The sequence below is a fragment of the Penicillium daleae genome (genome assembly GCF_028827525.1).
Source record: "Penicillium daleae strain IBT 16125 chromosome Unknown utg000006l_segment0_segment0, whole genome shotgun sequence".
Lineage (NCBI taxonomy): Eukaryota > Fungi > Ascomycota > Eurotiomycetes > Eurotiales > Aspergillaceae > Penicillium > Penicillium daleae.
Genome location: NW_026623154.1, coordinates 2,892,633 through 2,918,755, shown reverse-complemented (window position 1 = coordinate 2,918,755; position 26,123 = coordinate 2,892,633). Strand labels below are relative to the sequence as shown.

The 26,123-nt window shown below is 47.9% G+C and overlaps 12 protein-coding genes across 12 annotated transcripts; 5 read left to right on the top strand and 7 right to left on the bottom strand.

Moving 5' to 3' along the window:
- Positions 1-76: 76 nt before the first annotated feature.
- Positions 77-535, bottom strand: N7458_006750 (putative quinol monooxygenase; the record flags this gene model as incomplete). The annotated part of the gene is made up of 3 exons (XM_056910132.1): positions 77-202; positions 262-289; positions 354-535. The coding sequence occupies 3 exons, from the start codon at positions 533-535 to the stop codon at positions 77-79; spliced, it is 336 nt and encodes a 111-aa protein (XP_056765836.1).
- Positions 536-2,509: 1,974 nt separating this feature from the next.
- On the bottom strand, positions 2,510-2,947 carry N7458_006749 (uncharacterized protein; the record flags this gene model as incomplete). The annotated part of the gene is made up of 2 exons (XM_056910131.1): positions 2,510-2,702; positions 2,733-2,947. 2 exons carry the CDS (start codon positions 2,945-2,947, stop codon positions 2,510-2,512), a joined length of 408 nt encoding a protein of 135 aa, XP_056765835.1.
- Positions 2,948-5,618: 2,671 nt separating this feature from the next.
- N7458_006748 (NAD-dependent epimerase/dehydratase family protein) lies at positions 5,619-6,769 on the top strand (the record flags this gene model as incomplete). Its single annotated transcript, XM_056910130.1, has 3 exons — positions 5,619-6,074; positions 6,126-6,314; positions 6,371-6,769. 3 exons carry the CDS (start codon positions 5,619-5,621, stop codon positions 6,767-6,769), a joined length of 1,044 nt encoding a protein of 347 aa, XP_056765834.1.
- A 72-nt stretch (positions 6,770-6,841) lies between these two features.
- N7458_006747 (uncharacterized protein) lies at positions 6,842-8,167 on the bottom strand (the record flags this gene model as incomplete). The annotated part of the gene is made up of 2 exons (XM_056910129.1): positions 6,842-7,873; positions 7,928-8,167. 2 exons carry the CDS (start codon positions 8,165-8,167, stop codon positions 6,842-6,844), a joined length of 1,272 nt encoding a protein of 423 aa, XP_056765833.1.
- A 68-nt stretch (positions 8,168-8,235) lies between these two features.
- Positions 8,236-8,532, bottom strand: N7458_006746 (uncharacterized protein; the record flags this gene model as incomplete). The annotated part of the gene is made up of 1 exon (XM_056910128.1): positions 8,236-8,532. One exon carries the CDS (start codon positions 8,530-8,532, stop codon positions 8,236-8,238), a length of 297 nt encoding a protein of 98 aa, XP_056765832.1.
- Positions 8,533-9,295: 763 nt separating this feature from the next.
- Positions 9,296-10,825, top strand: N7458_006745 (putative MFS transporter; the record flags this gene model as incomplete). The annotated part of the gene is made up of 1 exon (XM_056910127.1): positions 9,296-10,825. The coding sequence occupies one exon, from the start codon at positions 9,296-9,298 to the stop codon at positions 10,823-10,825; it is 1,530 nt and encodes a 509-aa protein (XP_056765831.1).
- A 408-nt stretch (positions 10,826-11,233) lies between these two features.
- N7458_006744 (putative mitochondrial phosphate carrier protein (Mir1)) lies at positions 11,234-12,336 on the bottom strand (the record flags this gene model as incomplete). The annotated part of the gene is made up of 3 exons (XM_056910126.1): positions 11,234-11,618; positions 11,712-12,131; positions 12,218-12,336. 3 exons carry the CDS (start codon positions 12,334-12,336, stop codon positions 11,234-11,236), a joined length of 924 nt encoding a protein of 307 aa, XP_056765830.1.
- Positions 12,337-13,773: 1,437 nt separating this feature from the next.
- On the top strand, positions 13,774-15,401 carry N7458_006743 (alpha-amylase; the record flags this gene model as incomplete). Its single annotated transcript, XM_056910125.1, has 4 exons — positions 13,774-13,810; positions 13,869-14,935; positions 14,996-15,019; positions 15,210-15,401. The coding sequence occupies 4 exons, from the start codon at positions 13,774-13,776 to the stop codon at positions 15,399-15,401; spliced, it is 1,320 nt and encodes a 439-aa protein (XP_056765829.1).
- Positions 15,402-16,921: 1,520 nt separating this feature from the next.
- N7458_006742 (MFS transporter) lies at positions 16,922-18,708 on the top strand (the record flags this gene model as incomplete). Its single annotated transcript, XM_056910124.1, has 5 exons — positions 16,922-17,083; positions 17,136-17,197; positions 17,258-17,670; positions 17,735-18,334; positions 18,386-18,708. 5 exons carry the CDS (start codon positions 16,922-16,924, stop codon positions 18,706-18,708), a joined length of 1,560 nt encoding a protein of 519 aa, XP_056765828.1.
- A 231-nt stretch (positions 18,709-18,939) lies between these two features.
- N7458_006741 (uncharacterized protein) lies at positions 18,940-21,295 on the bottom strand (the record flags this gene model as incomplete). Its single annotated transcript, XM_056910123.1, has 5 exons — positions 18,940-19,476; positions 19,529-20,430; positions 20,485-20,975; positions 21,041-21,096; positions 21,152-21,295. 5 exons carry the CDS (start codon positions 21,293-21,295, stop codon positions 18,940-18,942), a joined length of 2,130 nt encoding a protein of 709 aa, XP_056765827.1.
- A 590-nt stretch (positions 21,296-21,885) lies between these two features.
- N7458_006740 (iron-sulfur cluster-binding protein, rieske family domain protein) lies at positions 21,886-23,185 on the bottom strand (the record flags this gene model as incomplete). The annotated part of the gene is made up of 2 exons (XM_056910122.1): positions 21,886-22,297; positions 22,359-23,185. 2 exons carry the CDS (start codon positions 23,183-23,185, stop codon positions 21,886-21,888), a joined length of 1,239 nt encoding a protein of 412 aa, XP_056765826.1.
- A 928-nt stretch (positions 23,186-24,113) lies between these two features.
- N7458_006739 (cystathionine beta-lyase) lies at positions 24,114-25,419 on the top strand (the record flags this gene model as incomplete). The annotated part of the gene is made up of 2 exons (XM_056910121.1): positions 24,114-24,329; positions 24,379-25,419. 2 exons carry the CDS (start codon positions 24,114-24,116, stop codon positions 25,417-25,419), a joined length of 1,257 nt encoding a protein of 418 aa, XP_056765825.1.
- Positions 25,420-26,123: the final 704 nt, after the last annotated feature.

Sequence of the window (26,123 nt, the reverse complement as noted above, 5' to 3'; positions counted from 1 at the left end):
TGTATTGTATAATGTAGACGATAAGCTATGAAAGTAGTGTCTCGGACACACTCCCTCCTTTCAATTTCCTCAATATCTACTGGTCCTTGGCCATGAAGTAAGGCGCCCCCACCCTGTTAAGTATCTTGAACTCTCTGGGCTTCAAGAACATAGGGTCGGTCGCAGCGAAATATTCCTTGTAGTATTCCTTGGTCATTTGTTTCTTGTCGTCGAGTTAGCAGATCGAACATCATGACTCGGGCTCTATGCCTATGAACCAACCTCCATGAACTCCGGAAGGCTCATCGTCCTGGACTAATGTAAGCATCGTGGCTTCTATGGAATTGGTTTGAGAGAATTAGTCCTCGACTTACCAGTCTTCAACCCAGCTCAGAGTTCCAGGGTCCTCCGGGGACTGATACAGCTCGAAGAAGCGACACTCGGGCTCCGCACTCACAGCCTCGTAGACTGGCTTAAAATGTTCAAAGAACTTGGGCACATTGGCCGGGTCAATGTAGATCGTGACATGAAGGCTAAATCCCGACTGAGATGCCATGCAGGTGATTGAAGATCGCCGAGAGAGTAGATTTGAGGTAGGTAAAATTTAGATGGATTGTGCTTGAGACACTGCCACCGAGGATGGAGCTTAGAAGATATACCAGCTGAGACTCATAGGCCTCGCGTAAGACGGTACTGAATTATATACATTTCTAACTATCTATGTACTAGTTTCGATTGGATGCCCGCTGCTTTAGTAGACACAGCCTTGGCTTGCTATAGCCCTGCGGATGCGCAAGACTCCGGAATTTCCGGTTCGGGCTTTTAGCGCAAATAGGCCAGGCAATCAGATCACTTGGACAGTCAATGAAATATACATGTCACCCAATAGTGTAACCTCTTCAGTTGTCAATTTATTTTCCAGGGACTCGAGCGACGCCTCAATTCTTTGAATCCTGTTAAATCCAACAATTTGGACAAAATCCCTTCTGCGACAACCAGCCCATCGCGACCGAGCTTCTTGCACAGCCTCACTGGCGAGCTAGTTCCTCCACTCGACTCACAATAATTTCATTTTGATCCCCAACAAACCATCGCTTGGTCTTCTGGTCTTGATCTCCACGCGCTGACATTTTCTGCCAAGGGCGCGCCAATAGTCCCCGAGCCAACGGACTCCAAAAAGGATTCATCTCCCGCTCTTCTTCATGATAGAGTAGATTGCATAGACCTTGCATACTGATAAAAGGTGTCTAGCAATTCATTTCTGGGATATAATCCAGTCGCGCAAACTCCCAACAGTGTATACTTGATGCCCCCAAGATAGCGAACTTATACATATGCACCAGATCGTGGAGCGCTCGCATGATTTTCTCCGGAGGAGTCTCGACGTCCCAGCGATGCAGTTGTAAGACGTCAATGTAGTCCGTTTAAGTCTCCGCAAAGACCGTTCAACCGCGTTGAAGATATGCTTCCGACTCAGACCCATCTGATCGACCAGCGGCCCGTCATTCACAGCCGGATTTGGTCAGGCGTTTGGATCGTCTTCTAGCACGGGGTTGTAGCACGCCGCTGCGAGGGATGCCTTACTTTGTGCGCATTTTTGACAGAATATTTTCAGATTCTCCATTCGAGTATGTGTTTGCGGTATCGAAGGTGTCGATTTCAATTTCGTAGGCATTTTTGAGTAGTAAGAGTGATTGTTCCTCCTCGAGTACCCATGGCGACCCCCTCCCCATTTAGGATTGCCGTAAGTCATCATGCGGGAAACTTTGAGGCCGCCGTTGCCCAGGCGTTGGTATTGCATTCTTGGTGGCGAGCGAAGTGAACATGCTGAGCATCTGGGACGGCAGAGGTTGTGATGGATTCTGGGGCCATGTTGTACTGTTTAGTGGCTGAAGAAGGAACGGTTACTGTTTTTAATGGAGCTGCTCTTGCTTGGGACAGAGAATAAGATCTTGTTCAAAATAGTCAAAAATATCAAGGTTCATATTACGATAATGTTCCTGAAGGCAAACCAACTTTCCTTAGGTGCAAACAAGGCCAAGAGGTCTAAATCAGTCCCAGACTTAGGGGCCGTATCATCATGTATTTGCATACCCGAAATTGAAGAGTGCTTCTTCTGCATCTTCACAACTTGGGCCAATACTCACTTTCTCCACTGGTACAGTAAGATTGTACCGGCAGTGGAAATTACCCACAGCTTTTATGTTCTTGCATTACTCCGTATATGGATATAAAATAAAGGAGATTGTTAAGGACTGCATAGACTGCTCTACTTCATTTATCTGTAGGCTCGTTGACAATTGAATACTAACCCTAACCAGGTGATGTCCCATTGTAGTTAAGTAGATTTCGACGGACGTGATGATCCTGAGAGGCCATCTTGTTGAAAGAAAGCCTGCAACTTCCCCTATATACATGCTGATCTTTAGACAAATGTATAGGAACCCTTCAACCGCCCAAAAAACATCCTGAATTGTCTGTAGTTTGGTTTTCCCAGGCAATATCCTCTGCAATCTCACATACCACTTGCCTAGATAGTGCCACCGCAATAATCTCCTGTTATTGAGCCCAATCCATACATTGAAACGTCGCTAAATGCTTTGAAGGTGACTGACGTTTCATCACCTCCTGCATCACGTCCAATAAACTCGCAGCTGAAATCAGTGTCCCCGGGAATTCCGCTGTTCGCCCCTTCGCAGTAGCTAATCGTCGCTCCTCCAAAACTGTAGGTGAGAAAATTTCCACTATCACACTTTGCAAATAGTGGGCTTTGGCTGGTGTTGGAGTCAACCTCTTTCCATGCTTGACTGGCATCACTCCTAAAGAGCATCCTTTCTCCCGTAGCCGTGTTCGTGCCTCCCAGGGCAAGGGTAGCTGTTCCAACTGAGAACCTGAGAGCATCGATGGCATACACCTGTGGCAGGCATCCAATCATGCCCATGCCCCAGAGGAAGTTTCGTAGAGCCATATCTTTGGTACAAGACTGTATTAATCTTCAGTCGTGGCGATGGACTGTTGGGGAAAATCTTCAGAGTGAGAATGTGCACGTAGGACCAAATATCTCAGTGGATTGTGCTTGCAGATTTCTTCTATCTAACAGGTGGAGATGAGGCCCTATTTATACCTCATTTCGTGCTCATATTGACTAAACAAATATCCAGTTTACCTAGTTACATGTAATAAACGCATATAATAAGCAAGACTGAATCAGGTAAATGCCTAAACGGGCAAGACAAAGAAGATTCCTGTTGAGAGTTGATGACCATCAGATTTCTAATAGATATGTTACTATTCCAACTGTATACCTGTTTCCGAATGCATATACGTAATCCGTACGCCTGCTTAAAAAGTACCCTAATTATTTATAATTTAACTGTTCTACACTATTACTCTATAGGTTTAATACTTCCTAGGCCCTCACGTACTCAGGAGTGCGTCTACCTGATATGAGAAAACAATGAATGTCCAGTTACACCCTATCCAATATACACACATCAGGACCGGGTACTTCACTCATTAGGATTAGATGTCTAAAATATCTGATAGTACATTTAGTGAAATGAAATTAACTATCTGACCCTACTATCCGGTATCCTAGGCCTACATCTAACTCTTCCAACACACATAGGCTCGCGGAGAAGGTGGATGAACGGTTCGACAAGGCGCCATCTAGAAAGCCAACATACTTAAGGCTTAGATCAGCAGACCACCTGCGGCCGATAAATCTGGAAGATGCATCCCTTAACCACAACCACCAGTACAATCGCCCGGTTGTTCCAGCTATCCGTGTCCCGGCCCCGTTACTCGCTTCCCTCGTAAGTGTGCCACACTACAACGCCGTTTTGACTATTTTCATTAAAAGAATCATTAATTTAGCTAGGATTCAAAGAAATTTAAAAGGCTATCTATATGTATATTATTTGGAACATCTTCCTGACTATTTTTATTGTCATTTGATCTGCGTGGTGTGGTGATATTCTGTTTTGAAGTTTGTTGGCGGTTTGCCCTCCGAACGAACCGCCTGCTCCCTTTCCCTTATTGTACGGTCCTGAATTCGACGTTTCGCATCCTTAATTGTAAGAGAGCCTATCGTAGGAATTCCTCTTCATGATCTATATGAATTTGAAGGGATCTCATCGCGAAGGTGTTGGTGTATGTCTGATTGTAGTTGCGTTGCATGTTGAGTCAGTTTGTTCAGTTCATAAACTTCAGAATTGAGTGCTAGTGAAATACTTGAGGCCGGCGATTCCATTAACTTTCCGTTACTCAAGAAAATGTAAAAGGCATATACTTTCTGAGAGGAGTCACGGAGCTAGTCCAATGCATGATGAGGAGCAATAGTCTTTGAGCTTCTCCCGGCTTTCTCTCCAACTTACTTCATCCAAACAAACCTGTCCAGTTGAGTAGTGGAGCAAACTCCTCGCGAGAGGTTCTTGAGACGAGATTAAAGGCCCTAGATCCTACAATTGTGGTCACTGAACTGACCTTCGACCTAACGTCTACAATGATGGAGAGCATTCATCCAAGACTTTTACCCTGAACACCGGGGCTACAATCCCTGTGATCGGTTCTGGGACCCAGAAAGCTAGCTCTGGCGAGGCAGCTACAGCTGTTCAGGTTGTGATTGAAGCAGGCTATAGGCACTTTGTACCTTGGCTCCGAAGAAATTCCATTTAACTAAACTTACTAATCTTTTGATTCTTCATAGAATTGTGCTCCTTTATATAGGTGCCTATCAGAGGTATATGACCATGGCATCAAGGTAACGTAAACCGTCAGATGGAAATAAAGCAGATATAGGGCAGGCATTCAAGACAACCCAGGTACCACGCAACGAATACTTTATGACAACGAAGCTGTATGTTCGCATTTTACCCAATGCCCACATTTGATACAAAAATATTGACTTGGAAGATAGCTGGTCCTCCAATCATCGCCACGTTCAGTTTTCCGCTCCAGAAATCTCTTAATGACTGTGCCTCGAATATGTGGATCTCTATCTCATGCCTAAACTGGGGAACAGTCGTTTTCCATGACGATCATAAGGCGAACGTGAAAGAGTTAGCAAGTGTCGCGTATCCAGAGTTTCCTTTCAATACTGATAATATCATTCTGGTCTAAAGCTGAACTGGACCTTGGCTTGAGGATGCTTCCGCCACAGCTAAGCGGGACCATAAAAGTGGGTTCTATTTGCATACGGATATCTTTACAAATCCAGACAGATCATGTTCAGTACTAACAACTTCATTTTGGATATTTTATTACTTTAGAATCTTTTTTATTTGGCTTTATCTTCCTACAGCCAAGATAGAATGACTAGCGCTCTGTGAGCTGACCAAGCCTGGAGAAAGGTTAGGTAGCATAAAGTTGATTGATGCATTCCTACAATAAGCATTAGTACTCTAATGCGCTTTGCGACCCGCTTTCGTGGCTTTGCATAACTGTGAACGGGGCGGGAAAGTTACCGACCGAAATGCAGCTTGGCCCGCGAGGTTGCATAAGCATGCAATCTACGCTTACAAATTATCAAGCGAATGCTAGGTAACATCTAGCCTTTCAGTTCGATCGCCCGAGGCTTTTGAGTCAGATAAATACTTCACATTCGACTGGCATTGTTTCATACCTGAACTATCATGATAATGTCGCATAATATCCTGATCACTGGCGCTTCCGGATATTTAGGCGGAACCGTCCTTGCCCGCTGGGAACGAGCCAGACTTACTTCCTACCACACGCTTTACGCTCTCGTTCGCACGGAAGAGCAAGGCGAAGCAGTCCAAAAATATGGCGCCAAACCTATCTCCTTCGACATCAAAGATGAAGTTAGCATTAGAAATGCAATCGTCGAAAACGAGATCACCGTGGTCTATTTTCTCATTGACGCCATGACCTCAGTGTCTCAAATTCCGATGATCAAGGCACTTGCGGAAGTGAAGGAGAAAACTGGAAAGGATGTCCACTTTTTGCATACATCTGGTGCTAAGATTTTTAGCAACCATGCTGGGCTTCCGACGGATCGGCCTATTCTAGACAATGACCCTGAGCTCTATGGATTGCAGAAGAGTTCTATTGCAAAATACGACCTGGTGCAAAAGGTTCGTTCAGTGAGATACCTCATCTCAGACTTCGCTGATGCATAATAATAGGCACTATCTACAAACAATAACGTGATAGACACAGCGGACGCACATGGTGTGAAAAGTTACATCTTCGTCCCGTGCATTGTGTATGGAGAAGGCGAAGGATTTGGGAATTCGATATCTATTCAGACTGTCGCCATTGTTAAAGCTGCCAAAGCTCTTGGACGAGTTTACCGCCCTGATCCCGAAGACTATGTAAGTGCCTTTCCCTGCTTCATCCCCTTCTTTCACGTATTCTAACTTGAGTTCAGAGCTGGCCTGTCAGCCATGTCGCAGACACCGCCAATCTCTATCTGGAAATTCTGAGAGGCATCTTGAGTGGAAAGGAGATTGGGCACGGACGGAATGGCTATTATTTGGGCGCAAGTGGAAGCATGTCTTGGAATGATATTTACCGCGCAATGGCGACTGCTCTCGCGGAGCGAAAGGTGATTGAAACCGACAAGGTGAAGTTGGTGGATGCCCCAGCTCAAGCCGAAATGGGTAAGGCGCTTGGATGTCCGAAGGAAATGGTCCCACTCTTTCTAGGCGGAAAGTGTACCCTCGAGGCTCATCATGGGCGCGAAATTGGCTGGGTTCCTCGGCATCCACCAGAGCATATTCTTGATATGGCTGATGCAGAGGTTGATTTGATCCTTAGGAATATATAAAGGTGCAAAGAATTCAATGGCTCTTTCTATCATTCTATCAGGTGGAAGAAATCAGAACCATGTAGGGCTTCTTCAAGCGAGCTGTGAGATAGGAACTTTCGACCACCAAAATTCAGTCTGTTCTCTCGCCCACTCGTCCTTGACAAAATTAGCAGCAGGAGCTGTAGAGCCTCCAATTAGCTCATTATTTCCTTCTCCAAAAGTCATCACGCTCCGATCATTATGCTCAAAGGCTTGCCATTCAGGTCTTTGTGAGTAGCGGCCCTTGATGGCGTTCGGGCTGCCCTGGGTGATGAAACTAGTCAGATAGGCATGAAGAGTTCCAGATAACTCCTTTTGTGACTCTGAGATCCCCGTGATACCCTTATTATACGATTCGTAGTACATGTTATCTCCGTGGTTTGCTCGGTTCACCACGGTTCTGGGAAGAGCCCAGTGATACAGGTAAACGGGCATACCCTGTGAGGAGGCAAACTCGGCGGTCTGACGCACAGGTGCGACATAGGCGTAGTGAGCATACGCTGCCTCGATACGTTTGTATTGAGAGCCGAGACCATGACCCTCTCTGTCTTCAATATATGGCGACGCTGGGTCCACACTTGGATCGGGGTACAGCCTGTCGATTGTATCCAAATCCGAAAACGACAGTTCAGGAAGAAGATTGTTCCAGAATTGGCGGAACTGCGACGGATCAGACATCTTCTTATCCACATACATACTTCCCTCATTGGTGGTAAAGCCCGTCATGATAGGCACTTTATTCCAGAGTTTGGAGTTCCAAGCATCCAAAGGCTTGCGATATATGATATCATCGTCAATCACGGGTTGGAATGCCCATCGTAGGGAAGGGTTGTACTTGTCAAAGACCGCTGTTTGGGCCTTCGTCACAGTTGAACTAGGCAGTGTCCGAAGGAAAGGGAATATCTCATCCTCAGGAAGGCCTGCAGGACAGCCAACTTCATGTATGAAGTCTTGGAATTGCTGTTCGTGTATCTTCGCATTGTATGGACGAACAGCGCGAGATGTCGGGGAGCCCGATTCCATGATCACCCGGTGAAACAAAGAGGGTGCATTCTCCTTGTAATTCAGGAGATGGTGTCCAATCTACATTTCAGTCAGATAGTGTTCGCTGTGGGGGTTCTAAGACAGAGAAATTACCGAATGCGCGCCAGCCGATAGGCCAAACAGAGTCACATTGCCAGGGTCGCCTCCAAATTTGGCAATGTTTTCTTGTACCCACTCAAGTAGATGAACTTGATCGCGTAACCCGAGATTCAGGACATCTTCTTTCTTCGACAAACTTGAGGGTAGGAATCCTAATGCACCGATCCGGTAGCCAAAGCTCACCCCGATGAATGGCGACTCAGACCATGCAACCATTGAGGCGGTATCATGCATTGTAGCGGACCCTCGATTGAATGCGCCTCCATGGATGTATACCGCAACCGGCAATTTGTGTGTCTCATTTATTCCAGCTGGCCGGAAAATGTTTGCAGTGAGGCAGTCTTCTTTTTGTTCCAGTTTTGGTCCACCGGCGAGCAAGGCCTTGCCTGGAGCAGCCGGGCCATATTTGGACGCATCAATTGTTTCGGTAGATGCTGGGAGCTTGAATGCCGGCCTAAACCGTCTTTCTCCAACGGGGGAAGCGCATATGGAACCCCCAAGAAGGCATCAACGACCAAGGGGAATGATTCGTTAAGTTGGATTCCGATCACTTGGCCCTGAGGCAGAGACACCGAGGGACGAGTGCTAGACTCAGCCATGATTGCTTTTTTTTTTCTTTAATTGACCGAAAACACCAGGGTGGTTGGATTAAAAAGGATGAAGAGCAGTGAGGGGGTTGGGTGGCTATTCTTCGGTAACTAAAAGTACTCCCGTGCGGGGAGAAGCTCTGGGTGAAGGCGGTGGAGACTTGAGACTCGAGCAGCCAAAGCCCTGAAGATAAGGAACTCTCAATTGTTTCTTGAGAGAACAAAGTCAAATCCCCTCTAAATCCATCTTCAAGTGGGTCGTAGTGCTCGCATATTGGCTCACTTATTGTGGTTGCAAAGATATCATTGCCAGCCGAGAGTCATCTTGGCACCTGCTGCATGCTTACTTTGCTTCGCATTGAATTTTTGAAACAATGTAGTAATTTCAAAATACCCAAGTAGATCATCAATTACTGACGCGTCCTCCACGGAAGAGATGGAGATGTTGGATAGTCGTGCAGGAATGCATCAATATCTGTTGTTATCGTCGGTAAGTACCGGTCAAGTTCCGTTGCCTCTGGGCAGCCTTAGATAAGGTCATCTGGAGCTGCGATCATCATAGGAGGAAATACGGAAGTTTATCTCCTGGATCTACGGTCGTCGGACAGAGTCCGTAGCAACAAAGTTCCCCACATGGATGATTCCTGGGCATGGGAGGTCATGTGGGGTATATCAATGAATGCCCATCCTGCATGAGATAGATGGCCACCGACCAGGCTCTCGACAATTGAGGCCTCTATTCTGTGCTACTGATCATACTATCATAATTGCCATAATGAAAGACAAAATCCAAAAGGACTCTTTCAGAAATCCTGAAAATGAAAAAGATCTTCAAGTCGGCACAATCGCAGACCTCGACGAAGGTGGCGCCTTCTTGCACGAGCATGGCTTCACCCATGACTCTCTTCAAGCGCTCTTGAATGACGAAGCACGCAACAAGTCATTGGTACGCAAGGTTGATCTTGTACTCCTTCCACTGCTTGCGGGCACCTATGTCCTGCAGTATATCGACAAGTCAGCCCTGGCCTACTCTGCCGTCTTCGATCTCTTCACGTCAACACACATGTCCAGTAATCAGTATAGTTGGCTAGCCAGCATCTTCTACTTGGCATATTTGCTTGCCGAGTATCCCTGGAACATTCTTGCGCAGAAAACTCGATTGGCAAAAGTCGTGTCAGGGAACATTGTCGCTTGGGGTTCAATTCTGATGGTAACGGCCGCCTGCTCTTCATTCACTGGTATGGCTATCTGCCGTTTCCTTCTGGGTATATTTGAGGCCCCTATTACCCCATGCTTCATGATGATAGTCGGCATGTGGTACACTCGCGACCAACAGCCCTTCCGTGCTGGCATCTTCTACAGCTGCAACGGCCTGGGGGCAATTATCGGCGGTATCCTGACTTTTGGAATTGGCCAAATCCACACCATCGCCGTCTGGAGAGCCATATACCTCATTCTGGGAGGAGTAACAGTGGCCTGGGGAATCGTGATGTTCTTTTTCCTTCCAGATGATATCATCTCTGCAAAGCGTTTCAAGTTCGAGGAGAAAGCTCTCTTGATCGGCCGCAGTCGTCTCGGAAGAACCGGTGTCATGAACCACCAAATCAAGTGGTATCAAATTCGAGAGGCCCTAGTTGACCCTCAAATCTGGCTCTTATTCTCCTTTACCCTTTGCAATGAGATCATCAACGGTGGAGTCGCCAGCTTTGGCAAACTCATCATCAAAGGCTTGACGGATGATCCTCTCAAGACTTGTGCACTGGGAATCCCACTAGGTGCCTTCCAAGTCTTTTATATTCTGAGTGGAACGTTCCTCGCGTCGCGCTTTCGCAATTGTCGCACTATTATCATGCCATTGTACCTGGTCCCGACAATTATCGGCACCTGTTTGATGTGGAAGTTGTCCCACGAAACCAGCAAAGTAGGGGTACTATGTGGATACTATATCGTCGGTGCATATGTGTGTTCTTTGGTGCTGTCACTGCAGATGCCGGCAACGAATCTCGGAGGCTATACTAAGCGATCCACCGGTGTGGCTTTGGTGTTTTTGGCGTATTGTGCAGGCAATATCATCGGTCCCCATGCCTTTCTGGCTAAAGAGGCTCCTCTGTATCAGACAGGCTGCAAGGTCATTCTTGCCTGTGCATCAGCTCAAGTGGTCCTGGCGATTTTGCTGCGGTTGCTGTTGATTAGTCGGAACAGAAGAAGAGATGCGCAGGCTGCTGCGGATCAGGCTGGAGCAGGACCTCAGTCAGAGTATGACGAGCTTGCTGATCTGACTGACTTTGAGGTGAGAAGTGGTTGAATCCAAGTTCATATCAGAAAACATGCTCACATCTTGATAGAACCCGAGATTCCGATACGTGCTATGATGTCGCAGTAGTGTGGAATGTTGGCTTGGAACGTCTCGGACAGCCAAAGTCATGATGTTTTCCCATTTCCTGGGCCCGTTGGTCTATCTCAGACTCGTTTAGCTGGAGCAAAAGAACGTCTGCCTGCCAAATCTAATGAACATTCTGGAACTGCCTCTGCTTACTGGTAAATCACGAGTTGCAAATCGATTGAGACAAAGGAAACCGAGCATGTTTTTGAAGGAAAACTGAGACAAAAGTATTGTACATCGTATCGGCGGGGATGGACAAGGGGGAAACGTGAAATAAAAATCTAAGGGTAGTCTCTATCATCCTCCTCATTCTACAACACTCGCAATAATTTATTTGCCAATCTCGACACCACCAGTGGCACCAAGGACACGCTTGATGTCACCGTAGATGGCGAACTGACCGGCAGTGAGGGAGCCGACCATGAACAGACGGGCACCAATACCGGAGTAGGAGCCACGGAGGCCGAGCTCCTTGCCGATCTTGATGAGACGGGAGATAGTGCCCTCACCGGGAGCACCCTGGGTCTTGTTGATCTTGGAGAGCATGGTATCGGCGGGCTGGGAGACAATGGCGGCAGCGAGACCAGCAACGAGACCGGAGCCCAGGTTGATACCGGTCTTGGCACCGTCGGAGATGCTGTTCTTGTCAACGGAAGCGTAGATGGCCTCAGAGACCTTCTCGAAGACGACGAACTTGGCCATGGTGTAGGGGACCCTGTCGAAGATGACATGTTAGAGCGAAAATTCGCGCGATGCGGAGATATCGGTATCGATATGCACGCAGCTAAATGCCAACAAGGCAACTTACTGCTTGAACAGGATGGGGCCGAATCCGGAGTAGAAACCGGCGACACCCTCCTCCTTCAGGATACGGCTGAAACCACCGAAGAGACCGTTGGCGAAGGAAGGCTGAGAGACGAGACGGATACGGGTGGCCTCGAGAGGGCAGAGGGCAATGTCGGCCATGAACTCAGCGCAGGCGGAGGAGGCGAGGTAGACAGCGGTACGGTTCTGGGTAGCGGTCTCGAGGCCGAGCTGGTTGATGGCCTGCTGCTTGAAGAACTCGTAACCACCGAACTTGAAGGCACCCTGGAGGAAGTAACCAGCGGCGGTAGGGCCGAGACCAGTCAGAAGAGCGCCAGCACCCTCGGTCTGGATGACCTGACGGAAGCCACCGATCATACCACGGTTGTAGGTGGCAGGGTCGAGCTGGATACGGGTCTTGACGCTGTAAAGCAGATGCGCGCACGGTTAGATGATATTCCTGTGTGATTTTTCTTTGTTCGCATCCATGGCCGTCGACTTCGAACTTACACATCAAGAGGAGTGACAGCGCCATGGGTGACACTGCAGCAGACAGCGCCAGCGAAGGCGAAGCGGCTGTACAGGGCAAGGCCCGACTTGGTTTCCTGGGGAGCAGAGACGGCAGCCATTGTGTGATGGATTCACCCGAAAAGAGGGAAGTGGAGGAGAGGAGAAGAGAGGAGATGCAATTGAAGCTTTTGGTGGTGAGAAAGAGAGAAAGGAGGAAAGGATTTGAAAGGGATGGGTCCCCCAATTCCGAAAACTTTTCGCGGACCAATGACGGGCCATTGCGGGTTCCCGTCGGCAACACACGGGGACTGGCCACTTTATGCGTATAACTCCGGTCATCCCCCGGTCAACCGAACAGAGGATGCTCCTCTTAACTATTATTCCTCGTCCTACTACTAAACACTACTCAAATTCTTGCCTAATTATCCTTCGTTCGATGGAAAGGCAGGCATGCACGCGCTCGCGCGGCGGGCTATGATTCGACCATGCTGTTTTCTACAGGTAACATTATGCTAATAGGTATAGGTATCAAAGTGGGATGGCCTCCAGCAAATTCCTACATGTCTCCTAATTATCGGATGCTCACTCAGCTAAGAGCCCAGTTTCACTCTAGGCCTGTTATCGAATTGTCCAATATCAACGACAAGTTAAAGATCATTTGCTACGTCACCAAGTGGACACCTGGCGGCAACGATGGGGCACCGATTTGGGTGACCGCCTTGTTCTGCCCACAGCCGCGCCAAGACCTCCTGGCCCGAAGACTCCGAGAAAAGCCCTGGACTGGGCCTGCGTTCCCGTGCCATGACTATGAATTCCCACAAATCACAGACCGGCTATATTAATATCTGGCAACCCTGTCCCTATCGCAGCCTCTCATTGGCCAGTGGTCATCTTCGGATCTCGGAATCCACATGCTACAGATGGATACATAGGGAACTACAGACTCAAAAGCTGGGTACTAGGAGGCTGAACCAGTCAATTTTGGAGCCTGAATTGTCAATTTTCATGACCCTATTCTAAGTGACAATGTCTGCAATGACACTCTACTCTGGATCCTTTAAATCATTATGCCATGTTTGGGTGGTGGTGGTGGTGGTGTACCCGACTCAATTGGAACTGTTGTGTGGATACCCAATTGTAAAATATATATCCCCGCTGTAAGCTTGCCCAGAACAAAATTACGGGCACGGTTTAGGCCAATGCAGCTGAACCAACACGCGGTTATGGTTTCAATCGAATTTCCCATATCCCTCAACCAAACTACAAGGGCTATAAAGTCGATTGATGTAGATTGACCCATTTACCCATGTCTATCCAGGTATACTCACACAGCAGGGGGTGGCCGTGACACTATTATCAGTCCTGCTTTGAACTTGCTGCTTTCCAGGTCGATATATCGACCATGATCGAAGGTTCTGATTATTTGTCTCCAGTTGATCACTGTTTCATACCTTCAAAGGATTCAGAGTCTTACCTATAGTGTTAATTCTTTGTAGTTCTCGTCAAGGCACAGCCCGGTCAACCCTATGCTGTCTCTGCTAAGTTGCTGTCTGACAATGCGACGGGAGACAAAAAGGTGGCGGGAGATTGAAGGTGAGATTTGGGGCTTTCGAGGTATTCAGAGACATCCCATACGAATTAACCTATCCAGAACCAGAAGCATCAGATGATCCAGAAAAGTCGCTGGCCTGGGATGCTCCGCAGAACACCCTGATGATGCAGGGCTTTGAATGGCACGTACCAGCTGATCAGAAGCATTGGTACCGCCTCAAAATGGCTCTCCCGAGCCTTCTTGATGCCGGGGTAGACAATATTTGGATTCCCCCTGGTTGCAAGGGAATGGACCCTTCTGGAACGGGGTATGATGTCTATGATCTGTATGACATCGGGGAGTTTGATCAAAAAGGCTCCATATCAACGCGCTGGGGGTCAAAGGAGGACTTGCAGGCTTTAGTAGAAGCCGCGCATGATGTTGGTATTGGAATATATTGGGACACTGTCTTGAATCATAAGGCCGGTGCAGATTTCACGGAGAAGTTTTGTGCTGTGAAAGCGAACCCCGACGGTATCATGGTCCTGACAATTATTCAAGGGAGTCCGAGAAAAGCTGACGTTAAACTAGATCGCAACATTGTCATCTCAAAGCCTGAGAGTATTTCGGGATGGGTTGGATTCGACTTTCCTGGTCGCAAGGGAAAATACAGTACGATGAAGTACAGCCATCGACATTTTAATGGAGTGGACTGGGATGAATCGAGAAAGCAACATTCAGTATACAAAATTTCCAAGCCACGGAAAGACTGGGCGCAAGATGTCAGCGATGAGCATGGCAACTATGACTTTTTAATGTTCGCCAATCTTGACCACACAAATCCGGAAGTACGGGCAGATATCTTCAAATGGGCGGAATGGATCGGGACTGAGCTGCCAATCAGCGGCATGCGAATTGACGCAGCTAAGCATTATTCGGTTGCATTTCAAAAGGAATTTGTCGATCATCTGCGAAACACAGTGGGCACTGAATATTTTATAGTGAGCGAGTACTGGAGAGGAGATGTGAGACATCTACTCAATTACCTCAAAGTGATGGAGTACGGTGTGTCTCTGTTTGACGTACCACTCCTTGGACGATTTGCTGTGACGTCGAAGATGGAAGGGAGTGACCTTCGGAAGATTTTCCGCGGCACGTTGGTGGAACAGAGCCCAGCTCATGCAGTAGTAAGATTCTCTGGTTGATTCATGCTACATACATATGCTAAGCTTTGGTAACACCACTAGACATTTGTGGGGAATCATGATACTGTAAGCTATCGAAACCACATATACATTGGGTCATGCTTACATTATGAAGCAACCTGGCCAGTCTCTAGAGGTAATCTCAAGAGAATACGTGTCTTTTCAGTGCCACGTGGGTGCTAATGAGGCTCCATAGACAATGATAGCCCCATTCTTTAAACCAATTGCCTACGCATTAATACTTCTCAGAGCACAGGGACAGCCGTGCATCTTTTACGGTGATCTTTACGGGATCAGAGGTGGTGCCGGTTCCCTTTCTTTGCCATCTTGCAAGGGAAAGCTCCCTACCTTGATGCGTGCTCGCAAGCTATACGCCTACGGAGAGCAGCAGGATTATTTTGACAGAAAGAATTGCATTGGTGAGCATGCGTTTTCAAATATTATTTAAAATGCTGAAGGAATGTAGGTTTCGTGCGGTATGGGAATGAATATTTCCCTGACGGCCTTGCATGCGTTATCAGCAACAGGAGGGCAACATATAAGCGTATGTACGTGGGAATCAGACACGTGGGGGAGGAATGGACTGATGTGCTTGAGTGGTGCATTGGTACTGTGTTTATTGACACGAGGGGATACGGGATCTTCCCGGTGTCTGCAAAAAGCATCAGTGTATGGGTTAATAATAAGGCTAATAGGAGGAGGAAGCTTTCTAGTCCCTTGTGAGTAAATCTCGTACTAACTTTTGCCTCAAGGGTGGCACTAATTTGACTGTTACGATAGTAATACTAATATTTACAGCCTATGAGACAATTGAAAATGGCCCTTGGAGGCTTTGAACTGCAATAATGATAATCAAGTATTGATTCGATCACTTTCCAACCCCTCTTGTCTTCTTAGATTTAGGCCAAAGGGTTGCTACTGGGTACTGCTTACGGTATTATTCTGAAATGCTGGCTTCCCAAATAGTAAAGTTGTTACCTTTCTGTATATCCCAGTCTCGTATCTCCGTCTTTTCGTCCCCACCAAATATGACCGGCGACGCCAATTCCAGACAAAATACCCGAGTCAATGACTGTGCATTCGATTACATGAAGTACATGGATTTGGGTTAGACCGACTTCAGAGTGGAGTAAGTTGCGTAGTCTCGGATATCAAACTCAATTTCCAGGGAGATACTGATGCATTCAGGGCGAATGAGCTAGCTTAGAGTAATCTCGTATATTGTGTTCTATGTTTTTGAGCCTTGCCATCTTAATCAGTCACCCGCAACTTTGATAGAGGAGACCTGATCTTGCCGTGAACACGGTGCTTCATTCCAAACTCGATGACAATGGTCAAGCGGTAGATTCGTGATGTTCCCAAATGATCATACTTTTGCGAAAAATCAGAATATGCAAAAGCTTGAAGTAAGTTGGTGGCGTGCCCCTCGAAATATCTTACAAGTAATCTATTATTTAGGACAACTTATTTCTGCTAGTTATAGTTCGCCGTGGACCGTCGGCACCTGCCGGTCACATGAGCGGGGAGTGGATCCCCCACGCGCCAACGGCCGAAGACGGAGAACCCCACTCTGGCCATGGACTTGTGCTATATCGACTTGGGGTTTCTCGAGATCTACCACGGCTGATTCGTGCCCGCATCCAGTATCACACTCCACTCGGATGTTGTGGGCCGATTTGCTGGTCTCGCCAGCGAGTCGCATGCCCCTGATTTGAGGTAAAGGAACGGTAGCCTCTCTTTTGTGGGCAATGCGCCCCAGAAACAAGGCTTCCGCACCCACACTCTTTATCAATGGGCCAGGCTAATACTGAAGCTAGAGGACTATAAAATCAGGCCGCATCACGCAAACTGCTTGTGTTACACCTTCCCCTGGCATCACACTGAATGCCTTAGTGGACCTCTCTTTTTCCTCACCTATCCTGCTGCGACATTACAAAATAACTTCCTCGTCTTGGAGACCAACCGAAAATGACTACCAAGATCGACAAGATGGGCGGGGCCCATACCGAAGAAGAAGGCCAGGACACGACAGTAGCTGCCTCGAGCTCTGTTCTTGCTGGATCTGATGATATGTTGTCTCTTGGTCGGGTTGACCAAGCTCTGTCAACCAAGATGCAGCTTGTCAATGAGGTAAGCTGCGCGAAAAGACTGTTCCGTCATCAAGCCCATGTTGACGACGCAGGCAATCGACACAATCGGGTTTACCCCTTATCATACGAAGCTTTTTTTTCTCAACGGATTCGGGTGCGTGAATTTGAGCTTCATCGAAGGAAGGTCTACATGGTCCTGACGTATGTTGAACAGCTACGGTGTTGACTCGATGTTACTCTTCCTTATGAGCATATCCGCCGACCAGGTGGTGGCCCAGTACCCTCCGAAGTTTGACAGGGGCGCCCAACTGGGCTTCTATATTGCCTTGCTAGTGGGTGCCTTATTCTGGGGTAGCACAGCGGACATCATAGGCCGAAAGTGGGCTTTCAACTTTTCTCTGTTCACTAGCGCTATCTTTGCTATCACTGCTGGGGCTGCACCCAATTACCCGGCCTGGGCTACTTTGGTCGCACTTTCGGCTTTCGGATCTGGAGGAAACTTGGTGCTTGACACCACGGTCTTCCTCGAATATCTCCCTTCTAACAAGCAATGGCTTCTAACCCTTCTAGCGGGTTGGTGGGGAGTTGGGCAGACCGTGGCCGGTCTGGTGGCCTGGCCGTTCATGGGTGAGATTTTTTTCTTTTCATTTCTGTCACATCTTGCTGCCTTGTCCTGCTAACATTGAGATAGCAAACTATAGCTGCCCTACGGACGGCTCTGTTCCATGCACCAACGCCAACAACATGGGATGGAGATATTTATTCTACACCTGTGGAGCTCTGGTGTTTGTCCTAAGTATTGCTCGAGTACTCGTTATTCGATTTCATGAGACCCCCAAGTTCCTTCTCTGCCAAGGCATGGATGAAGAGGTTATTAAAACGCTCCAAAATCTTGCTCAGAAGTATGATCGCCCATGCAACCTCACTCTGGAGCAACTTCAAGCCTGTGGCCAAATACACAGCGCCCATGCCAAAGATAAAGCCTCCCTGTCTGAGTTGGTAGTACACGTCCGAGGTCTGTTCTCGACCCGAATTATGACCATCTCGACGTCGCTCGTGTGGTTTTCTTGGGCACTCATTGGGCTAGGATATGCTCTGTATTATGTTTACCTGCCCGAATACCTTGCCTCTCGAAACGCAACGGCCGGTGAGACTTCGACCTATCTCACATGGCGGAACTATGCAATCACCAATCTCTGCGCTATCCCGGGTCCTATCATTGCAGCATATATGTCCGAGCTTCCTATTTTTGGGAGAAGATACACAATGGCCATCGGAGCATTCATGACAAGTGAGTAGAAATCGAGCACTTGCACCTTGTAAACTCTGCTAATCATCCCAGTGGCCTTCTTCTTCGGCTATACCGCTGTCCGCACTAGTGCGCAAAATCTGGGCTTTGCATGTGCAATCTCCATTGCAATCAATATGTACTACGCAACACTTTACGCCTACACTGTTGAAATCCTACCGTCCGCGCATCGAGGTACTGGCAATGGCATCGCAGTCGCACTCAATCGACTGATGGGAACGGTATCAGCGTTGATTGGTGCCTTCACATCCACTGCCAGCTCAGTCCCAATTTACGTATGTGCTGCTCTTCTGGGAATGGCAGGTATCCTTGCCGTGCTGTTCCCTCTTGAGTCTCGTGGGAGACACAGCATCTAAAGATATAATCTTCAGTGTGAAACTCGCCAAACATTGCTTGCCATGTTTTGCTTGGGAAGGTGCAAGGAATGGACCGGCAAAGATCTACTCGCAATCCTGGTCGGAGTGCCTCATATCAAGATTGCCTTCAATCTCTCTCTGAATTACACTACTGTATATTCTAGTCAACCTCCACCCCAATCAAGTCATAAATAAGGTTCTCTATGGCACATCCACATTGTTCATTCATCGTTATAAATTTCCAATTTCCCAGACACCCATGTAAGGCCGGTCTTGGTCTTGAAACTGATAGAACGGATCACGAGTAATGTCCATGAAGGAAACGTCACTCTGAAGCCCCGGTGCCGACCATACAAGAGAATCCCGTGGTAATGGACCCTGAACGGCGCCGTTGCTCACTGAAATTGAGCTGCCCTCTCGCCACGATTCGTGATACGAGACGTCCGAGGACTGCCGATCGCGTACTGTACTTGAGTACGGCGGCAACGCTTGACCACCGTCAGAGGTATCCACTGTTCTTGTAGAATTATGGAATATTTCTGTTTCAACAGTTACTTTCTCGTGCTGCTTGTCTCTTGGAGTATCGAAGAACGAAGGATCAAAGAGACCTCGCCCGGGTGAACCAGACGGAGCCTCTGGTGAGCTCTGGAGGAGAATGTCCCACATCAACGCTGTGTCGATTGATATTGTTCTACGTGGTGACCGACTGTTGGTAGAGTTTGGGCTCACTGCAAAGGCTGACTGGATGAGCGTTTGAACCTTTTGATACTGTTCACATCATTAGCTAGGGCATGCAAAGCACATGTTGGGATAAACCGACTATCACATCGCACGTGGGCCATTTTGCGGCCAAGTCACCCAGGAAGTTCGTGCAGGTTTCAACCTTTCGTTGAGCGGACTCTCTCAGGACGGGATCTGCAGCGCGGCAGTAATAGAGATGAATGGTAATCGCAATGGCTACCAAATGACCAATAGATGGATCTGATAGCTGATAATCCTTTTCAGTGACCATGTCAATCAGACGAACCGTCCAGGTCGTATGTATCAGCGCCAGCTCTGACGAAGTCTTCCAAAACGTGTTGGGCACTGCGAGTTGAGCAGATTGTTGAGGTCGCCAGGAGTACAGAAAGGGATGGTTGATCACACTGTGCACCGCATGATACGTGAATTGGAGGTACAGCCATGGGCTCCAATACCAGCGATCGCCATGAAGTTCCTCGACTGATTGCTCTTGAAACCTCGCGGAATCATATCGATGTGAGGTCGGGAAATTTGTTTCAAGATTCATCAGGTGAGCTCCGATGATAGAATACCCGGACTCAACAGACCATGGCGGCGTGAAATACCCACTGGCACAATGTGATATGTAGTGCTGCACCTCTCTCCAAAGTGATCCCAATTGAACCATGTAGACCCATATCCCTCCTCTTGATGAAAGCGAGCCAGTTTCCACGGGGACCTGAGGGGGAATTACGCCCATCTCCCGAGGGGTGTCAATGTTGACGGCCGTGTATTTGGGATTTTGAATGTCTCGTAGAATATTCAGCGACAAACTCCGGGGACCGAATTGCTGATTGAGGAAGTTGATACTCCAAAATAGCCGTCGGCGGGCTTCCAGGGTAGGTGTCGACTGTCCCTCATGCAACTCAATATCAATATTTCCACATTTTGCGAGATTTGTGACGAGACCGATATGAACCCAAGCTAGGTGGGTATCATTGGCTGGATAAGTATGAGTGAAGTACTCTTTGCTTTTAGATATCGATCAAGACCTACCAATATACTCAGCAAGTGCAATCAGACATAGAGCTTGCATTGTGGATAAGTTCACTCTTCCTCGAGCAATTCGAAGCGATATTAGGCTGTGAGCTGCCTCTGCGTATTGTCGACACAGTTGGTCCACCTGCCCATCTGGAATGTGGCTGCGTGAGTAGCGCAAAGCTAAACTTGAAATTCCAAATATCACCTCATCAGGTATATCAGATAGATTCGAAAAGATCTCCGGGTCAAATAGCCAGAGAGGCTGCTTATGACAGTATTGGAAATAAAGCGCGATGCACTTGGAGATCATATCTTTGGGAGGTATTGTGAACGTTGTCAAGTTGGTGGTCATATTTGCAGACTGAAGGCTCAACTCATCATGAGATCCAAACCTCCGTGTTGATGCTTCGTGACCGCCATGTGTAGACCTTGACGCAGCATCTCCGCTGGCACTTTGGCCGATACTGTGTGAGTCCAGTGGTCCAGCTCCGACATGGCGATTTGACCTGACTTCGTCAGCATTTTCGTTTTTCAAATTGGATGACTATAAAATGTCCCCGGTTGTACTCACGTCGATTGTTCCAGCACTAGATTCATCTTCTCCTCGAGCTGGTGCAGTCGATCTTCCTGGTTTCGACTTAGTCAACTGAATCGGTACCCACTGGTCTCGGCGACTTCTAACCAATACACCATCGCTGCCAGCACTGCCTTCCCAGGAGTCATAGCTCCGGCTATATTGGCACGACTGTTTTAGACGAGTGCATGTTGAGCAAGCCGGTCGCTCCCCAGGACATCGTGTCTTCTTTCGCCTTTCCAAGCTCGTCAGCTAGACTCAACTCAAGAGATTGGTGAGATTCAGCTTACCTGCAGTTTTCACAAGCTTGGTGGGATCTCTTAGTGATACGAGAGTTCGCCAGCGACATTTGTAGCGTGATTAGCTCTTCACTGAATAATGAACCCAAGTAATCTCGTCACGGCGCAAGGGTGTGCTTAAAGAAGGGGCAGCGCGGGGTTCTCGGACACAACCCGATGAGGCGCAAAGTTGTGGGGAGGTGGCCCACTGCTGTGATCCACTCCTGGAAACAATAGCGATAAGGGGAAAGGGCCAAGATCAATAAAGTTTACCTTCGTCGACTCTATCGTGGTTAGAATAATTTGGGGCGAACATAACTCCAAGTAAGATCTAGCCTGCGAGAGACAGGCTGAGAAGCAGGTCTTCCTCGACGGCGTCGTACAGATGTCCAGTTGGAGTTTTTGCGTCTTAATCCTGAGCAAAGCATTGGCTGTCGACCCTAACACCATGATTATCCTTTCATTTATTTTAGGAGAGCCGAGAAGAAAAATATTGAACGTCTTCCAATTTATTCAAGCCAAGCTCAGCATCTTCACAATCAATTACTGTCCGAGTATATTGAATTACCAGTCGAGCTTGCTATTACCATCCGCTGAACAAGCCAATCCTGAACAAAAGCTAATATCCTCGGCAGTGGCCGATCCAGCTGAATGCTGACGAGCGGGCCAAATTTCGCGTTGCCCCTTCTGCTCCTCCCTCCGATGATCGAGAAGCAATTTCCGAACCGTGGTTTGGAAGAAGAGGGGTGCGCTCTCTAGCTCAGGATGAAGTTGCCCATTAACGAAAACACCAGCATTAAGATTCTTTTGGGCCTCATTGCAAAGCCACTTATCCTCGGCTAGCACTCTCTTGAAGAAGGAGTCAATGTGCTCAAATTCTTCGTCGGATGCTTCTTTGTGTCGGTAAACTTCGTACTCCATTGAGCAAGTCCCTACGGATGTTGGGACGCATCGCATCATGTAGAAGAAGTGAGGACTGGTTCATCGTCAATATTTGATGCTGATCATTATCTGTCTTATCGGCATAGAAAACTCACGAGACAGTCATGCATGCATTGGGGAAGTAATAGGTGCTTGCATTCTTGATATCGTCATTCACCTTGTCTTGTTTGGGTCGAGAGAAATGTTGAATATGCCCAGGAGTAGACACCGTGTAGTAATACGACAGATCGGCGAGATTCGCGACATCAGGATGGGCCACTGTACAATGATAGCATTCGTTGTAGTTATCGGCGAGTGTTTTCCAATTATAGTCGCCATCCATTTGCCACGTATGGTCGAATTTGTACTGGCTGAAGTCGAAATTCTGGAATCGTTCTTGGGTGTCAACCCCTTTGAAATCCTCTTCCCACGGCACAGGATGAGGCGAAGAGTCGAGATTCACCCATATGAAACCGAGCGCATCCACATGCACATGTACTGGGAACAGTCGTTGATCTTCCTTGGAAAACCCAGGAACATCATCAAATCGCGGAGCCTTGGCGAGTTTGCCGTTGAGACCATAGGACCATCCATGATACTTGCAAGACAGAATCTTGACATTGCCTTCATCCTCTGATACGAGGGGGAAGGCGCGGTGGCGACAAATATTGTGAAAGCCATTCAAGTTGCCCTCGCGATCAAGGCATAAAAAGAAGGAGAAGCCAGCTTCATGGAACCGTAGGTAGTCGCCTGGCTTTGTGAATCGGAGCTTATGGGTGATCAGAATCCATTTCTTGGAGAAAATAGCTCGTCGCTCCAATTCATACAGCTCTGGCGAAGAATACCATGAGGCAGGCAAGGCTTTCGGTGGCTCCTTCGGAAGCTTCTTTTCCTCCAGAATATTGGGTTTGTATCCAAAGAGTGAGGCGACGGCAGCTGCCATGATGCTAGCAAATATCTTCACTGGAGGTTGAATGTTTTGGAGAAAAATTATCTTCGATCTTGTCCATCACCTCTACCGCCGTTTTCGTGGTCGTGGATTTATCTTCTTTGTTGAATGTCTTCGAAATATCCGATCACGCGGCCAACCACGTACAACGCCATGACAAAGGCCTGTGTCGCATTGCTTCAACACGGTCTCCGACCGACGGCGAGCTTACCGTGTCATGTAACGAGTGGATCCACGAACGAACTGATAACCCACCGTTTAAGTTGTCGATTAGAGTTTGTGGTCTCCAACAGAACTTACGCTGTTTTGCTCTTCCGTCGGCTTTCCCCGGTCAGGTGAGCGGTTGTTGTTGCTCTTGATTGCTAGCTGGCATTCTGGTAGCACCGAAAAAGAAGGAAATCCGATCCGGAATCATTAACCAGATTTGGGGCTCTAGTCCTAGAGCTCCGGTTCGGTAATGATCTGTCTCGTGCCCCTTTGATGAACCTTCCATTCACACATCACGATCTATACGAATCAATATCATGTTGTGTCACACTTGATGAGGAATACCTCAAACCCTCCCATAACACGATTTACCCAGCTTTGCTGCCCATTGGTTTGACTGCGTCGGTGTCTGCAGCAAAACAACCACTCCTAGCTTAGAGGATGGGACAGCCGACGGTAACATCGAGTGACACGGTCGGCTCTGGACGTGCTAAGTTTGGCTTCTCGGCTAAAACACGGAGTCCTCCGCTCATGTGCGGGGGAGCGCAAAACGGAGCAGCTCATCATTTCACATATTGGCCCTCGAGGTAATGGAGCGGGGGAACTACTTTGCTCGACGTCTTCTTGCGGAACTATTCTCATTCTCAGGCGTTCATACATCGACACGTACATTTATTACATCGCACCATCTTGAGCACTTCAAACAAAAGACACCATGGGATCTAACGACTCAACTGATCATGGGTCCAAGTTCATCTTGACGGCGGATGCCCTTGACAAGGCTCTGCCCGATATGAGCATGGCCACAAGAGCAGTCCACGCCGATGACTTTGTCAGTCCACACCGCGCCATTGCTCCCGCAATGCACGTTGCGGTCAATTTTCGTTATGCGAGAGATCCCGAGGACCTAGTTCCAGAGGAGAACAAAGATGTGAGAAATTAGCGCTTTGAACAATTCTTGTGCTAACAATGCGAAATAGCCTAATAACCCTCATGATTCGCATGTGTACTCCCGCTACACCGCGCCCAATTCTAATCGACTAGAAGTCTTGCTTCGCAATATCATGGGCGGTGAAGTCATCACCTACTCGACAGGACTCTCAGCTTTCCATGCTATGTTCATCCTCCTCAATCCAAAGAGAATCTTCATTGAGGATGGATATCACGGATGTCATGGTGTTCTCGATATTATGCAGAGGTTGACTGGGGTTCAGAAACTTGATCTGTCGCAACTGGACCAAGCGGAGCCAGGTGATATTGTACACGTGGAGACACCCCTGAACCCAACTGGTGAAGCCAGGAATCTTGCATATTACCGTGAGAAAGCCACCGAAAAAGGTGCTTATCTGACTGTCGACGCTACCTTTGCGCCTCCTCCACTTCAGAATCCTTTGGATCTTGGAGCAGACATTGTTATGCACAGTGGCACTAAGTATGTTGGCGGCCATTCGGATATGCTTTGTGGTCTCTTGATCATTCACCCTGACCGGGTGGAGAAAGATGGATGGTTGAAAAAGCTACACAAAGATCGCCAATATATAGGCAGTGTTATGGGAAGCTTTGAAGGATGGCTCGGCATCCGATCCGCTCGCACTATGTACCTTCGGGTCTCCAAGCAGTCGCAGACGGCAGAGAGGCTGGCTGCATGGCTGCATGACCAGCTCAAAGACCAAAAAAGTCATGTCAGCCAAGCTATAGAACAGGTTAAGCATGCCTCTCTCCAGGCAGATGACTTGAAAGATGGCTGGCTTCGAAAGCAAATGCCTGGAGGCTTTGGACCCGTGTTCTCGATCTGGGCCAAGAACGCGGCTTTTGCCCGACAACTCCCAAGCCGTATGTTTATTTTCCAACATGCGACGAGTCTGGGTGGTGTTGAAAGTTTAATGGAATGGAGGGCAATGAGCGATGCATCGTGCGACGCCAAATTGTTGAGAATCAGTTGCGGTATTGAGGAGTTTGAGGATTTGCAGGCCGACATACTGCAGGGAATCCAGTCCCTTTTGCACACTTGTCACTCATAGCTTCTAAAATGTTGAGTTCAATTCTAGTTCTTGAATTGATCATGCTATGGATAATTGTATCCGTGGAAGATAACACACGATTAGTGAATTATGTGAACATCGTACTGTCTCCATTCTAGTAACGCGCTTGGTTTTGATAGGTTTCTCTCATAGCATGTTAATTATTTTAATTATCCAGAAGCCAGGATTTGAGCTTGGAAAAATTGAGTTCATGGATAGGACATCCATCAGTTCGATTTATCTACAATTTGATCCTTTACTTCTTGGTTGAGCGATCCAGACAAACGATGTATTGGATGAGCTGGGCTACTGGGCCTTCACTACACATATAGAGATTAAGATTTTATATATTGTATCGGAATTTTGTAATACACGGCTTTTGACGACAGTACAAAAAGACCTATACAATAGTTACCAAGTCAGTGCCTGGACCGGTTATTGCTCTATACGAGGGGACGGGCAGATTCCGACCACGTGACCGGGATGACCCGAGGTTGCCAATCGGGTCAACGTCACGAGGCAAACGCTAAAACCCAACGTTGCAGCCCATTTTGAAAGCCAGACCCACACAAGCTCATCTGTCCCCGGGTTGACTGCCCATCTTTGGAGTCTCTGTCTCGATGTATCACAGGTGGCTGTCTTCCGTGCCCCCAATGCACTAGCTTCACGTGGACGGCGACATCCGCGTTGAAGGGTCGTCGCAG